This window comes from Eutrigla gurnardus (assembly GCF_963514095.1).
Source record: "Eutrigla gurnardus genome assembly, chromosome: 4".
NCBI lineage: Eukaryota > Metazoa > Chordata > Actinopteri > Perciformes > Triglidae > Eutrigla > Eutrigla gurnardus.
In genome coordinates, this window is record NC_139918.1 from 19,673,963 (window position 1) to 19,689,054 (window position 15,092).

The following is a 15,092-nucleotide window of genomic DNA, read 5'->3' on the forward strand; positions in this document are numbered from 1 at the left end:
GTGTGTGTGTGTGTGTGTGTGTGTGTGCGCGTAAGGAGTTTAGAGTGGGGACCACCGTGAGAATGATGGGAGGGGAGCCACGTGACTCTGTTGCCATGGCGTTCAGGTTGCCGTGCTATTGGTGGTACACTGGTGGGCGGCAGTCTGAAAACTCATTTGTTTGTCTTCTATAATCTTCGTTTGAGTCTTAATACAGAAAACTGCTGCAGTGAAGCAGGGAATGGGATGTTTTGAGAGCTGTTGTATAGAATTGCTGAAATTGATTACAAGAAGAGGTCTTTTTGATGGACTGTAAATTAATGTGTGTGTGTGTGTGTGTGTGTGTGTGTGTACAGCAGTTCGCCAATTCAATGTCCAAAAAGACTCTACCCCAATCTGGTGAATTAATACCCGTCATCTCCTCAGCCGTGTAATAAAGGCTCTGGTGCTTTGAAGCCTCGCATTGCGCAGTATGCGTAGGATCTGTTCTGCATTACTGAGCAGGGGGAGCCGATCGGGAAGGGAGGGAACCCGAGGTGGGGAGGGGGTTTGCAGCGAGCACAGGAGTTAGGGAGAAAGAGAGAAATGGTCTGGAGACGGAGAGAAGGATGCAGGGGGGGGATTCTCCAAATTGTGATTATCTGCAGTGCTGTGCATGGCTCGATGTTTAGCAAGGGTGGGAGGTAAAGAGAGAGAGACTCCATCAGTCTGCCACAGGGGACTCTACAGCTAGAGCGCACCCCCCCCCCCCTTCCTCTCCGCCTTTCTCTGTCCCTCCTTTCCTTTCTCCCTCTGTCTTAGAGCCTGTTCTGTCTCCCCGCCTCGCTCAATCTGGGGTGGGAAGGCTGGATTTCCCCCCCCGCATGTCACAGGATGACATTTGGATGGTCGCAGGGTTAGAAAGAGGTTTAGAGGGACGGACGGACGGACGGAGGCAGTGAGACCTGAAGAAAAGCAAAGGAAATATTGATTGCATCCAGGGGGATTCCATCACTCTCGCCAGCCGGCTCGCCATTCTGGAAAACGGCGGCGGAGGCTATGAGGAGGCGCATTTGGCCGGAGATGTAGGGGTCTGCCACAGCCCCACGCTAGGCAGTTCAGCCGTGGCGTTTTTTACCGTAGTCAACCAGTGGAAGCCGGGCATTTTGGCGGCGATTTGGGCTTAAGGTTATAGGGCCGAGCTCAGCCTTGGGGGTCCACTCAGAGAGGAGCATACAGCGCTTCTGCTGGGGAGCACCAGGGGCTCAGCGCAGCTCAGCACCATGCCTGAGGCCAACTACCTGTTCTCCGTGTCCTGGGGATACATCAAGGTGTGTCCCAGAGGAGAGCTGGCATAGATGGGACTGCGTGTGTGTGTGTGTGTGTGTGGGGTGGGGGGGTGCATGCACATACTGTATATGCACGTCCTTTCACTGTAGCTGCGGATCTCAGATTTCCCACGTTGATGTTGTTGGGTTTCGATTGCACAGTGTTTGATTAGATTAGACTGATTCTGTCGTTCTGCAATGTCTCGGTGATGCGCGGAGACAAACTAGCACATTTTGTTACACTGGGAAAAACTCAGCATGAACATTATGAAGCTGTATTTTGAATATTATGCCCTGTATTTTGTTTGTTGAAATGCTCGGCGGTCAAGTCTCTCAGTGGCTAACTCAAACCAGGATCGGGAAGACGTAAACACAGTCCATATATGGCGCATAAAAAAAAACCCCAAGAGTCCAAAAACCCCAAGAGTCCAAACCCCAAGAGTCCACTGAAATATGTCCATGAGGGACATATTTCAGTGGAAATAACAGGAAGTTCTTTATTCCTCTGCTCGGAAACGGGCGCAACATGAATAAACAAATGTGTATTTCCTTGTATTGATTTAATCTCATACTTTTTTTTTTTTTTTTTATCTCTCTTCCTCTAGTTCAAGAGGATGCTGAACCGGGAGCTAAGCCACCTGTCTGAGATGAGTCGCTCAGGCAACCAAGTGTCAGAGTACATCTCCAACACCTTCTTAGGTGAGCACTGCAGCACATATCCACACACAAATATTAATGGCATCAGTAAGGCTTAAATGAGCCACCATCCTTCAGCAACGACACATACACTTGATGTGTGGCAGAGGTTGTGAGGGTGATCCAAAGCATGTGCTAAGTAGCGGAGAAACTCCTAGTTAGTCTGCTCCACTGATCTCAAACCAGTCTGATCTGGTCTGGAGGGGGGGGACGAGGGAGAGTTCCCTCAATCTGACTGCGGAGAGATGTGGAAGGAGGATGTGGCGGAGGGGGGAGGGGCGGTTCTACTCGGGGAAGACTTCCTTCTGGACAAATCGGAGGCAATGAGCAAGGATGAGGGTGACTGCTTGATTGCACACAGTCCCATCAGGTCCAGATGCTGCATTATTCACCAGGAGGACAGCAGTGCTTCCCCGTCTCTTTCCTGGAGGCGTCTAGTGACTCACGGCCAGTCTGCCTCTGAAGTTTTCCACCTTCCCGTCCAACTCGCCACCAGCATCCACCCGGACCAGCCAGCTTACCTGGACTGTGTTCAGACTTAATTATCTGCTCTCGCTAGTAAACACACCTAAACCTAAAAGAGACTAGAGGGATAAACTGTACCTTCGCCTAACAATAGAAGTGATGCGGTGAAAGAGATTTCTGCATGATCGAGCTGACAAACACAACAGAGCAGAGAGAAACTTGTCTTTGAAGCTTTGTGGTTTCGTCTGTATTTCAGCTAACACCTGTCAGGTGTAGTGAGATCCCTTTTTTCTTGCATCCGAGATATTTTTCTCTCGCTGCGGTGTGTGTGTGTGTGTGTGTGTGTGTGTGTGTGTGTGTGTGTGTGTGTGTGTGTGTGTGTGTGTGTGTGTGTGTGTGTGTGTGTGTGTGTGTGTGTGTGTGTGTGTGTGTGTGTGTGTGTGTGTGTGTGTGTGTGTGTGTGTGTGTGTGTGTGTGTGTGTGTGTGTGTGTGTGTGTGTGTGTGTGTGTGTGTGTGTGTGTGTGTGTGTGTGTGTGTGTGTGTGTGTGTGTGTGTGTGTGTGTGTGTGTGTGTGTGTGTGTGTGTGTGTGTGTGTGTGTGTGTGTGTGTTGCTCGTATTCAGACCGAGCAAGTTTTGCACTCGCACACACTGTCATCTGCGTAGAGCATGTCATGCACCAAACACACCCGCAACAAAAACATGACAAACATCTTAATGTGAGCCAGCTTTCCACGATTCTGTGGATTGTTATTATTGTAACAGGGCTCCGTTTCTCCGAATGCACGGGCCACTGGAACATTGTCGGATACCAAAACATCAGCAGAACTTCTTGACCCTTCTTGAAATTCTTATTCTTTTTGCTTTTACATTGTGGAGTAATTTATTTTTTGCAAGGTAAACTAACTGAAAGGTCGCTTGCTAATTCAACAACTGTCAGAGCAGCTTTAATGTGTTGTCATGTGGGTATGAGAGGTCAATTATCTCCCCTTTGCTTACTTTCTTGGATGCTTATGCTGCATCCTCTAGCCTAGTCCACTTTTGTCTTTTAAGTAACTAAAAAGCATCTTTTTAATATTTCTTCCTCTGCAGACAAGCAGAATGAGTTGGAGCTTCCATGTCCAGTTCCGAAGTTGAGGAAGAGGAAGCAGGGGAGCCAGCAGCAGCAGCAGGGTGGGATGATGACTCAGATCAGTGGGGTGAGGAAGGTCAGCATCTCTGGAAGCACGAGCAATCGTTTTGGGGTCAAGACGGACCAGGAGGAGCTGCTGTCGAAAGACCTGGAGGACATCAACAGATGGGGCCTGAATATCTTCAAAGTGGCTGAGCACTCCCACAACCGGCCGCTCACTTGCACAATGTTCACCATCTTTCAGGTCAGTGTATTATTCACAATTTGCCAAATATGGTTTATAGCATAGATTTTAAGGTCAGAACACTAGACTGCTGGTGAACACATTAGCTTTAATATGCTTGAGAATACAACTAAGGAATCTCACCGTAACCGTCTTCTTCTTCTTCTGTGTCCTATGCAGGAGCGAGACCTGATGAGGACGTTCAAGATTCCAACAGACACCTTCGTGACGTTCATGCTGACCTTGGAGGACCACTATCACTCGGACGTGGCCTACCACAACAGCCTGCACGCCGCTGACGTGGCCCAGTCCACACACATCCTCTTGTCAACTCCCGCACTCGATGTAAGTCACTGAAGTCATGAAATAGCTATATTTTTCTTTGCCTTTTTTTTTTTAATTGTTGCTTAATTGGCCTTCAATTATGTTCTGATTACTTATCTGATTGACATGTGACACCATTCAATTGTGGCACCATCGGCCGCACCTTTTAGTCTCAACTAGTTGTTATGCTTTAATGCATTTACTGGCATTAGCGTCACCACTGGCAAAACACCTACATGCCAGAGCAGATGACACAGAAGCATCAGCCTCGAACAATTGTCTCATGCCTAAACTTGTTCGTCCAGTTTACTGAGTATGAAACTCATCTTCTTCCTTCTTTTTCCAACACAGGCGGTCTTCACAGACCTGGAGATCTTGGCAGCCATCTTCGCTGCAGCCATTCATGACGTGGACCACCCAGGAGTGTCCAACCAGTTCCTCATCAACACCAGTGAGTCCTCTTTCACGGTGCCTATTTGTGTAGTCTACAGTTGCAACAGGCAGGAATATTTGCTTGGCTTTTACGGGATCTGTCTAAAATGTGGGTTTTTAGTCAAATTGCATGGTTACCATAGTTACCTAACCTGAGTTTTTAAAAAGCTAGAGCTCCAGTTTAATGTCTCTCTTCCTGTCGTTTCTCCCTCCCTGCTCTGCCTTTAGACTCTGAGCTGGCTCTGATGTACAACGATGAGTCAGTGCTAGAGAACCACCACCTGGCCGTGGGCTTCAAGCTGCTGCAGGAGGAAAACTGCGACATCTTCCAAAACCTCAACAAGAAGCAGAGGCAGTCGCTACGGAGGATGGTCATCGACATGGTGAGGAAGAGCGTCTGCACATCTGTCTGATGGCGTTTTAAGGTTTCACAGCGATGCCTCGACTGCTTTATTGCTTCCCTCCGAAATTATATCTGACATCATCCTCCGTGTCTTTCTCTCATCCAGGTATTGGCAACAGACATGTCTAAACACATGAGCCTGCTGGCTAATCTGAAGACGATGGTGGAAACCAAGAAAGTGACGAGCTCTGGCGTCCTGCTGTTGGATAACTACACAGACAGGATGCAGGTAAGAAGCACTCTGGTGCATCCGCATGATGCAGGCAGTTTGGCACACACAGAAGGGATGCAAGATGTTTATTTATTTATTTTTTCCCTCTGCAGGTTTTGCGTAACATGGTTCACTGTGCGGACCTGAGCAACCCGACCAAGCCTCTGGATGTGTACCGGCAATGGACGGATAGGATCATGGAGGAGTTCTTCCACCAGGGAGACAGGGAGAGAGAGAGGGGGATGGAGATCAGTCCGATGTGCGACAAACACACCGCTTCAGTGGAGAGAACGCAGGTAGAGAACATTCACATTTCACTCTAAAATTAGAATGTTGTAGTTATTTGTCTTTATTCTTACTAACTTCATCCCTTATTATCCTTTCTAGGTTGGTTTCATCGATTACATCGTGCACCCTCTGTGGGAGACGTGGGCCGACCTGGTCCACCCAGACGCCCAGGACATCCTGGACACGCTAGAGGATAACAGAAACTGGTACCAGAGCATGATCCCCCAGAGTCCCTCCCCTCCCTTCTATACCAGTGACGGGGAGGGCGGCTCACAGGATGAGGCGGAGGGAGGACCTGTAGTTAGTAAATTTCAGTTTGAGCTGACGCTCGATGAACAAGATGGACAGGGGGGAGACGGGGAAAGCGTGATGATGGAGACGGCTGACGGCGTGTTCCTCCAACACCTCGCCTCTGATCAGGACACGGTAGAAATGGCGACGCGTGACGTCTCCCCAGCGGAAACATAGCTGCACTGGTGGTGATCTTAGAGTGCAGCAACTTTTGCTGGTTAGGCTGAGTTAATTTCATTGCAGTAGAGCAATCCTGCAATCTGGCTCTTTGGAGCTGCCTGGCAAAGAGGGCCTGACTGAATGTGGGCCACTCCTGCAAATGAGGCTTGGAAACCCTGTGGCAGTTTGTTTTTGACTCCCCGAGAAGGGAGCTGGAAGAAGTGTGTTCTTTAAAGAAGGGACTACTGGCAGACTGCAGAGACGGGGCCGAATCTCACAGACCAAGAAGGTGAAGTGGACGATATGTATCCGTGAACTGGCACGAGTAAAAAAAATCCAAACTTGCACTTCAGGATGTTTTTCATTTCAATTACTTGTATTGTGTCTGGATTGGATTCTACCTGGTAGTTTCCAACCAAAAACTACTGTTACAAGTTATTTGTACCCAAGTAGTAGTTTTTTTTTTTTCTAATACTTGTCTTTAAAAAGCAAGTCGTGTGCCTTTTTTTTTTAACAACCGTGTCTTTTTTGTAAGTGTTTTTATAATTTATTGAACACATTCATGTAGCTGTAAAATGTGTCAAAGTTTTCTACCAAAAGGACACATTTCTCTCACACAGTCTTCCTAATGTTCTGGCAATAGTAAAAGCTTGTTCAGTGGATGGATTTCTAAAAATCAGACGACTTCCCAGCACAATTTGCACTTTGTGGCATAAGACAAAGAGAGCGTGGAAAGCATCAGTAATCTACTCTAGTAAACATCTCAAACCAAAATAATTAAATTCATTCAACTGTTTTCTTTTCTCCAATAATTCATCACACAAGCAATTAAATAATAAAATATTAAGTATTTTTTGAGTCCAAAAAAAAAGAAAAGAAAAACAAAACAAACTCCAAAGATCCTGTAAAGAAAGCACTTTGATGATTTCACTGCCACCAGAAGTGAAGTTGATCTCTGACACCGTTATGTAGCCGGGTGTGGAGTTCGAAAGCCAATTACTGAGTGAAATATCACCCCAAAAAGGAGAGAAAGATGCAGGTTATGAATCTCCTCATATTGCATCGTTCTGAGCGTTCCCCTTATGAGAAATCTGTTTCCACCTTGTAATTCCCCAGTTTCATTAGATCACACACACCTTATGGTGGTGAATAGGCTTTACACCGTGACTCATTTTGAACTTTTGAATGACGGCAAGACTGTGTGCACATTTTTAAAAAAAGACACCTGTTAGTCATAGAATAATTATATCTCTTAGTCTTTATTCCAGCACTTTGAATATGTCGACATTTCAGCAGCTGGTTGCAGATCTGTCCAACACTACTTTAAAGGTACCACAATGTAAGGCGCAACCTTCACAATAAAAGGGGAGGGCTGGGTGGGAGGGGGAGGGGTGGGGGGTCAACGTTGTGTCATGACACGATACCTCCTGTGTGTGTGCATGTGAGTGTGTATGTGAGTAGTCACAGAGTTGCACAATCTCGTTGCACCCAGCTGTGTTGTGCCGATCCTTCAGCTGTTTGTAACAGTGTATTTATTACCTATTTCCTTGTATATGATAATATTGATATTGATTGTTAATATTCCCTTGTATATTTGTTATTATTTATATGCACTACCATGTGTCAAATCCCATTTTGACTGAACTTTGTCCGGTGGTTCTGGTTTTATTGTGATAAGCAAGCTGTTTTTGCTATACGACCGTAACATGAAGTTATGCAGCTCAACTTTTGACAGTTTGAAAAATGTTTGTTGTTTTTCAAATCCCAGCCAGAAGACGTGCGTGTACATTCAGAACCAACCACACCTCACGTGAGGTGCAGAAGAAAATCTGGCTTTTGTTTTTTGTCTTTGTGTTCCCGGTGGATTATGAAGGCTGAATATTTACTGCAGTATATTGTGTACGGTGACGGGTCATTGTACAGCTATAGGAACATTTGCTGAAATATATAACATTGTTTCAAATATATTTTTTCAGTGTTCTTTTCCTCACAATATATGGTAAAACGGTGTATGTTGTGCTCAACCAATGTTTTCTATCAGATTATTAAAATGGGCATGTATTACAGAATTGTATGGTCTGTGTGTTATTGAGTGACATTAGCAAGCTTATTATAAGAATTTACTTATTAAAATAGTTTTCTAATTGTTTTTAAAAAATATATTTATTTATATTTTTAACTTCTGCTTCCTCAACAAAGATAGATTTGATATCTGCCTCAAACAGGAATACATCATTTAAGATAAAAGGCAATAATACATAATGTAATACAATAAAACGATAAAAGATGAATATAAATTAGGAGACATAGAATAAAACCAACATTACATTAGTCAGAAATAAATTGAGAGCAGACGAAAACCATCGACTCAGACTGAACTAAAAAAAAAAAGCAAGCAAAAAAAAAACAGCTGGGTCATTGAATTTAAATTATTATTATTTCAAATGGTCAATGGTGGAACGGACTCCATGTAGGAAGTTTTCACAGAGGCTGGAGCAGCAACAGGAAAAGCTTTTTGTTCCAGTTAAAAGTCTTGCAGTCTTAATTTTAGATATGAAACAAAGGAAGTTAGCTCGTAAATCAAAACACAAATTGTGTAATCTTAAAATCAGCTGGCAATCCACCAAACTGGAAGAATCCCGCCTAGTCTAGCAAGACAGTCTTAAAACTATAGGCTCTCTGTAATGCCAGAGCAGCCTACTACTCATCTCTCATAGAGGACAATAAAAACAACCCTAGATTTCTTTTCAGTACTGTAGCCAGGCTGACAAAGAGTCACAGCTCTAGTGAGTCATGTATTCCTATAGACTTTAGTAGAAATGACTTTTAGCTATCAGACAAAATTACTCAAACTTACTGTCTTCAATTGGAACCACGCTACCCTCAAACTCAGGAATCTAAGAAATAGCATTAAGACCTGATATATATTTAGACAGCTTTTCTCCAATCAACCTCAACCAACTAACGTCAAAGATCTCTTGATCTAAACCTTCAACCTGTCTCCTAGACCCGTACTTCCCTTAAGCCCAAGTTAAAGCCCAAGTTATGCTTCCGCGTCGACACAACGCAAGGGGGCTTACGGACCCCTTACGTCTTTGCGGACCCCCCTTACGTCCACCGCAAGGGCCTGACGTGCACCTCTCAAAAATCCTAGACGTGCGTCGAGGCGACGCAACACCAACGCAGCAGCATTGGCTGTGATTGGTCCGCTAACTACATCCGCTGGAGACCGCTTTTCCGGTTTCCACTCATAAACACCGCCATTTCAACTTTTAATAGGCTACTTTTATTGTTTGCACCTTGTTTTATTGTTTGCACCTCGTTTTATTGTTTACACCTTGTCGCTTTTGCACAAAGAAATAAAACACCAAGTTCTGAAAAATAGTGGATGTTTAAAGCCGGAAAGTAAACAAATAGGCTATAACGAGGCTACGACGATATACGTCTAGAGTCTCGGTCGGTCAGTCAGTCTTTACAAAAAACATAGCGCCCTCTACCAGTGTGGCATTGAATTGCATTTCGACACGTAAACCCAATGCAGAACCATCACGGTGTCCCAGCAACTGCGTGGCCGTTGCGTGGCCGTTGCGTGATCACTACGCGGAAGCATAACCGAGCCTTAACCGAGCCTTTTAGTTAGCACTTCTCCACTCATAGGAATAGCATAGTTAAATTCAACTATCGTCTCTGTTTGTGTGCACGCATGTTTAATTTGTGAAGAGCATCCAAAACAAAGCTTTACCAGGCGGTTGTTTCACATAGACTATTAATTGTTATCCAGTTAGGATAAAGTCTCCATTGGGATAGAATAGTATGCCCACGTTGCCCAGCCCCACTTGGAGTCAACCTCGTTTACAGGGAATCACAATAATGAAGCCGACAGCAGATGAACGCATGGATAACTGTTTCAAGATCATGATGTAATTAAAACACTTTACTTTAATTTGGCTTTAAGATTATCAGCTGATATGAGCTGCTCTTCATTACATAAATGTTTGTTGGAATAGACCAAGATTTTTAACTTCCATTATAGAAATTGAGCTGGGGGCCAAACATGATTACCTTGGTTTAATTTCAGTTGAAGTGGCTTTGCCATTAACGACAACACAATTACAATTAATCGTCCGTAATTACAGTAATACAGACTGATGTGGTTTCATTGACGTCAGGGCTCCAGTTTTGCAACTGAGGGGGAAAACCAGAAGGAAATGACAGAAGCAGGAAGAACAACGTGAGTTAGCCTACAGTCACTTCCTCGTGGCAGCACCGTTGACACATGTCTGATTTGAGTTGAGTGTCTGCTGGACACTGAGCCAGCAATGTAAACAGGAAGGGCAGAGATAGGGGTGCGTTGTGCTGGGCCTGCAGGGCATTCACTCTCCCGTGGCGGCGAGCACCTTGGCCCCAGCAGATAAGCATCTGGAATACGTGAGCAGCAGGAGGGCATGCTGGGTAAAACCAGAACAACGCCAGAGATGACTTTTAAAGATTTTTTTTTTTTTTTAAGTACGTTGAAAACAGAGGCGGGATGTTATCTCATTTTCCCTTCTAATATTATTAAAAAGCAGTAGCTCTCCTGACAATGTGCTAACATTCTCTAGTATTGCAGTAATTTAGATTTTCTCTTTTGAGTTGATAAAATAAAGTTGTTCCTTTGACTTGGTTCCATCTGCAAGACACCAACATCCGATGACCCCATGATGTTCTAAAATATACATATTACAGTTAGTTCTCAGGTCTCGGGTTACAGAGCACACTTTGTTTGCCAGGTAGTTGTTTGCATTCACATGGTTACCAACGCTTTAAGGTGCTCATTACTCAGCTATGATACGGTAAGAAAGGAAACTGGCAGCACTGGAGCTGCAGAGAGACTGCAGCCTTTGTTCCGGACACAATGCAAAGCGACTGACCTAAAATGTACTGTACCTGCTCCGTGCGTGAGCGTATAATTAACAAATGACAGGTTACGTGTTCAATAGGATTTAATGAGATGTTCTGCAGAGTTGCTTTTGCAAGTTTTGTGGATGACAACCCGGAAACCTGAACCGTCCTCCACTTTCTTTGGATTCAGCATAAAAAGGAAATGAGGCGGCTGTTTATGGTAAACACGGGAGCAGACGTGAATGGGACTTTTCCATGGTGGTGGTCCATACTGCCATGGCAATTGGGCAGCCAGTTTGTTTGAAACTCTAACACAAGTCTTGTGGTCTGTTGGGTGACTGACGTCAGCAGGTTGAAGGCAGACTGCTCCGGGCTCCGGGCCCCCGGGCAGCGGTGTCTGTGAACCGGCTGGGCCGGAGGTTGCTCCTGCCAGTGGATCTAGTTGACAGCCAATCAACCTCCTTTTCTCCACTCTGCCAGCCAGAACCTGAAAGGGCCCGCGGCCCCGGGCCAAGGCGAGAGAGGAAGAGAACCACTTCCAGCAAAACAAACCTGCTCTCTCCGTATCCACTTTATAAAAACAAATGTCTTCCTGGAGTTTCTCCTGGTCAGCTGCTGTTTGTTTGGAGTTGAGTTGACAGTAAGGACTGTAGTCATCTATGCAACCGGCTGGAGCAATTCTGAGTAATACGGGACATTCCAGGATAATTCTGTAGTGATCCGTGCATGTGTGTGTGTGTGTGTGGAGGGGGGGGCTAGCAGAGATCAGCTCAGAGTAGCTGAGACAGATGGGTAAGGAAGTGTGCTGGAAAAAAAAAAGGCAGTTCTGCCCCGCTCTGAAGAAAATGATGAATCTGGGAAAGATCAGATGAGGCCGTCAGCTTCCTCTAATGTCTCTTGTCTGTGTGGAGGTTTGTGTGTCTTGTATGCTTCATGGTCTCTAAAACGCAAGATTAGGACAATAACAGGATGTGTCCTTCCCACAAAATGTCACAAATCATCTAGTTATCAAACACGGCGGCAGTCATCATAGATATGCCATTGTTTCTTCTCGGTGTGTGGATCGGCCTTTGCATGCGACCGTCTCAAATATCTTTAAAAACAAAGAATGTGTACGGCGGTTATATCATCCTCGGAATGTGTGAGGAATATCGAAAACACCAAAATGTAAGACAAGAGAAAAAGGGGGTGTTTACTACCCAACCTTGAGTCATATTGAACGCATTAATCAGCCTTTGACTTTATGGAAAAAACACAACAATATGTCAGAGTTAAGACATAAGACAAGACGGTGATTCTGTGTGATGAATGCATTTTAAACTAATCCCTTGCTGTTGTTGAAGCGGATCCTCAGACATTAGCCTTGTGAGTGTAAAATACTTGTCTGTGTCAAATCCATGCTCTTTACCCGGCATGCAGCAAGCCCGGGAATTGTTCGGACACGGACGGGAACGTCCCCGTGGGGAAGCAGCTGCACACACACGTTTGTTCATTAAATACATTAAGTAAAATACCACTGAGATCATACATACATACAGGAACACGCAGCCACACAGACGCCATCTACACCTGAGGGGGAACACAACACACAGCCTTAATCCATCCAAACACCAGGTAGACATACGTAGTGTGGATGTCCACTTCTAATCCATCTAATCCACATGGCCTTCTCTTCATTTTGCCCATATCGATGATTGTCCTTATGTGACCCGAGGAGAGAGGGAGAGGGAGGGAGGGAGAGAGAGAGAGAGAGAGAGAGGTGGGAGAGCATGCAGCTCTCTGGTGTTTTCAAAGTGAGCGACGCGTGGGAGATGTTCAACGTGCGCTGCAGTGAAACAGTCTGTGGTGGAGGGAAAGAGGCTGAAAGAGAGAATGAGGTTGAGGACGCCTACGCAAAGTGAAAATATCAGAAGTAATGCATATGTAGAGGTGTGAAGATCAGATCTGAATCTGACGTGGTCTTTGTTGTCGCGTATTGTCCCTTCAGTTCTCACCAAAACACATATGCACATGGTTCAAACGAGGATAAACAACATGTGGCACTGTGTGATGATTTAAAGATAAGACTGTCGCTTTAGGGTAATACCCTGTTGTTGTATTTTCCAGACCTCTGCACCGTTTACAAAAATCTCTAAGAGGATGTGCACGATTAAGCAATACATGTTTGCCTGGAAAGATGCTGAGACACCTACGACATTACAAAGTAATGTTTTCCTTCTTTATCATACTGAAACCCTTATTTTTCTTGTCATTGTACGAGAGATGAGATTAGTCAGCCTATTGTTGTTATGTTGTGAATTCCAGTAAGGATCAGAGAGCGTCACAGTCTGCGAGCGCTGGCCCGGCTTCCTCTGTGCCCGTTGGGCTGCACTGTATCTGAGGACCGATAAGGCCTCAGAGTTTCCCCTCCAGCCCGACCGGGGCAGACAGCTGCTCCACTCCCCCCAGACGCTGCCCTCCACGTCGGCATCAGGCTCCTCCGACGTGGGCCTCTCTGCGTGGAACTGATGGAGGATGCAGATTAGGGAGGCTGTTGTGGCTGGGCTGTCTAAAAGCAAAACATGGCGATGGTCAGATAGCTTTTTTTTGCATGCGGGCACACGTGTGGAATGTGTGAGTGGTGTATACGTGTCTATAGTCGTGTTTAAAAGTACAGTGGTGGATTCATAAACTTTACTTAAGTAAAAGTACCAACACATCAATCTAAAAAAAAACACACTCCTTTAAAAGAAAACGTTCTGCATATGACGAAAAGTAAAGAATTATCAGCAAAAGCAAAAATACATATATATTAGGGAGTCAATCAATTTAAAGTTTTCATCGGATTTATAGCAAAGTAGCTGTGGATTAATCATGATTCGTCACCATTCTTAAATACATAGAATAAATTGGCTTTACAAATACATATGAAAAATTCCCATTTTCTCTGTATTTTGTCGTGGGAACAGAAAGATAAATGACAGAAGGCGTATATGCATCAGATTGTAAAGCCTCCACAAATAGAGATGCAGTGATACCACTTTTTATCAGACTGAGTACAAAAATTTCAATTTTAATACTTGCCGATACAGAGTACTGATACTTAATAATACCATTACAGTTTGAACAATAACTTTGAAAAGATTCAACTTTGTGTTTTCCTGATACAAACAGTGCAGTTTGCTGTAGAGATATTAATAATTAACTGTTTAACCTGCTGTCAGTTACAGTGTATTGATAGTAACATCTTCTTTTTTTCTTTTTTGTTAAGAAGCCATGTAAATGTGGGCTAGCTGTCTTGCAGTATGTCAAAGGTCAATGCAGCAGACAGGCCTACGTGCAAGATCTACGTGCCACCACAGATACCATGCCTTGTCTCCACCCTCCCATGTCAGTCAGTCTCAACATAGCCCGGCAGCAGGCATGTTTTTCTTTCAGTGCTTTATCGACGATCGAAGAGTAAACCTTTAGCTGTTTTATTTGCAAAGTGTGCTATTAGCAGGGGTGGAAAAATGTAGTCTCTGTGAGGGAAAATGTAAGATCTTTATTTACTTTAAAGTCACGCTCACACAGGGGCCCTCGGGCCAGCATGTGCTATCAATACTCTCGCTCCCTGCTATTGATGACAGCACAGATGGTGCACAAATTAGGGTGAGAAGTTGGTTTTATAAATTAAATTAAAATGCATTCCTTGTGTGTGACAACCTACTTGGCAGTAAACCGCTCTGACTGGGCGAGCAGGTGTTGCAAATTGTTTCGCAATTAGAGGTTTAGCAATAAAAGGGGTGACGGGTGAGCTCTTCTGAGGGTTAAGAGGAGGAGGACAGGGAAAAGGACGAGCAAGACCAAGGAGAGTCATAATCTCTGAGATTCAGCCCACTTTGGTTGACCATCTGACCATGAATCAGAAAACATTATGCAGCCTGATTTTTGTCACGTAAAACTTCAATCCAACTTTATTACAGGATGTGGGTTTTTCTATTTAAATTATAAATTATTTTTAAACAACGCATTACAGTACATACTTAATGTCACACTGGACATGCAAAAGGAATACATCTCCTTATGAGCCATTCATACATACTAGTGTTTTATAATAAACACGCCAGCATTGCTTTTTTAGAAAAATCTGTTCATACAATGAGGTGACATAATAACATTGTTTTGAATGCATTCTGTAGGAGAGTTTTAGCTTTTGTGAATTTTGTTTTTTTTGTTGTGTAGATTTCTGAGAATATGAGCTGTGCGTTCAGCAAACATCTGTAAACAATTGAGCGAAAACTGTACAGTCGCTTGGAAACACTCAGGAAAAATGTGTTTGGT

At 44.4% G+C, this 15,092-nt stretch overlaps 1 protein-coding gene across 2 annotated transcripts in view; it reads left to right on the top strand.

The window, feature by feature from the left end:
* LOC311012047 (3',5'-cyclic-AMP phosphodiesterase 4B-like) overlaps positions 1-7,978 on the top strand; it is a 33,107-nt gene extending 25,129 nt beyond the window's left edge. For both annotated transcript variants that reach the window (XM_084007336.1, XM_084007337.1), the window contains 8 exons: positions 1,892-1,985; positions 3,539-3,822; positions 3,982-4,146; positions 4,477-4,576; positions 4,786-4,940; positions 5,067-5,189; positions 5,285-5,467; positions 5,559-7,978. In XM_084007336.1, the coding sequence (XP_083863462.1) occupies positions 1,892-1,985; positions 3,539-3,822; positions 3,982-4,146; positions 4,477-4,576; positions 4,786-4,940; positions 5,067-5,189; positions 5,285-5,467; positions 5,559-5,927 (1,473 nt within the window). In that variant the 3' untranslated portion in view covers positions 5,928-7,978. The remainder of the gene's footprint in view (positions 1-1,891; positions 1,986-3,538; positions 3,823-3,981; positions 4,147-4,476; positions 4,577-4,785; positions 4,941-5,066; positions 5,190-5,284; positions 5,468-5,558) is intronic.
* Positions 7,979-15,092: the final 7,114 nt, after the last annotated feature.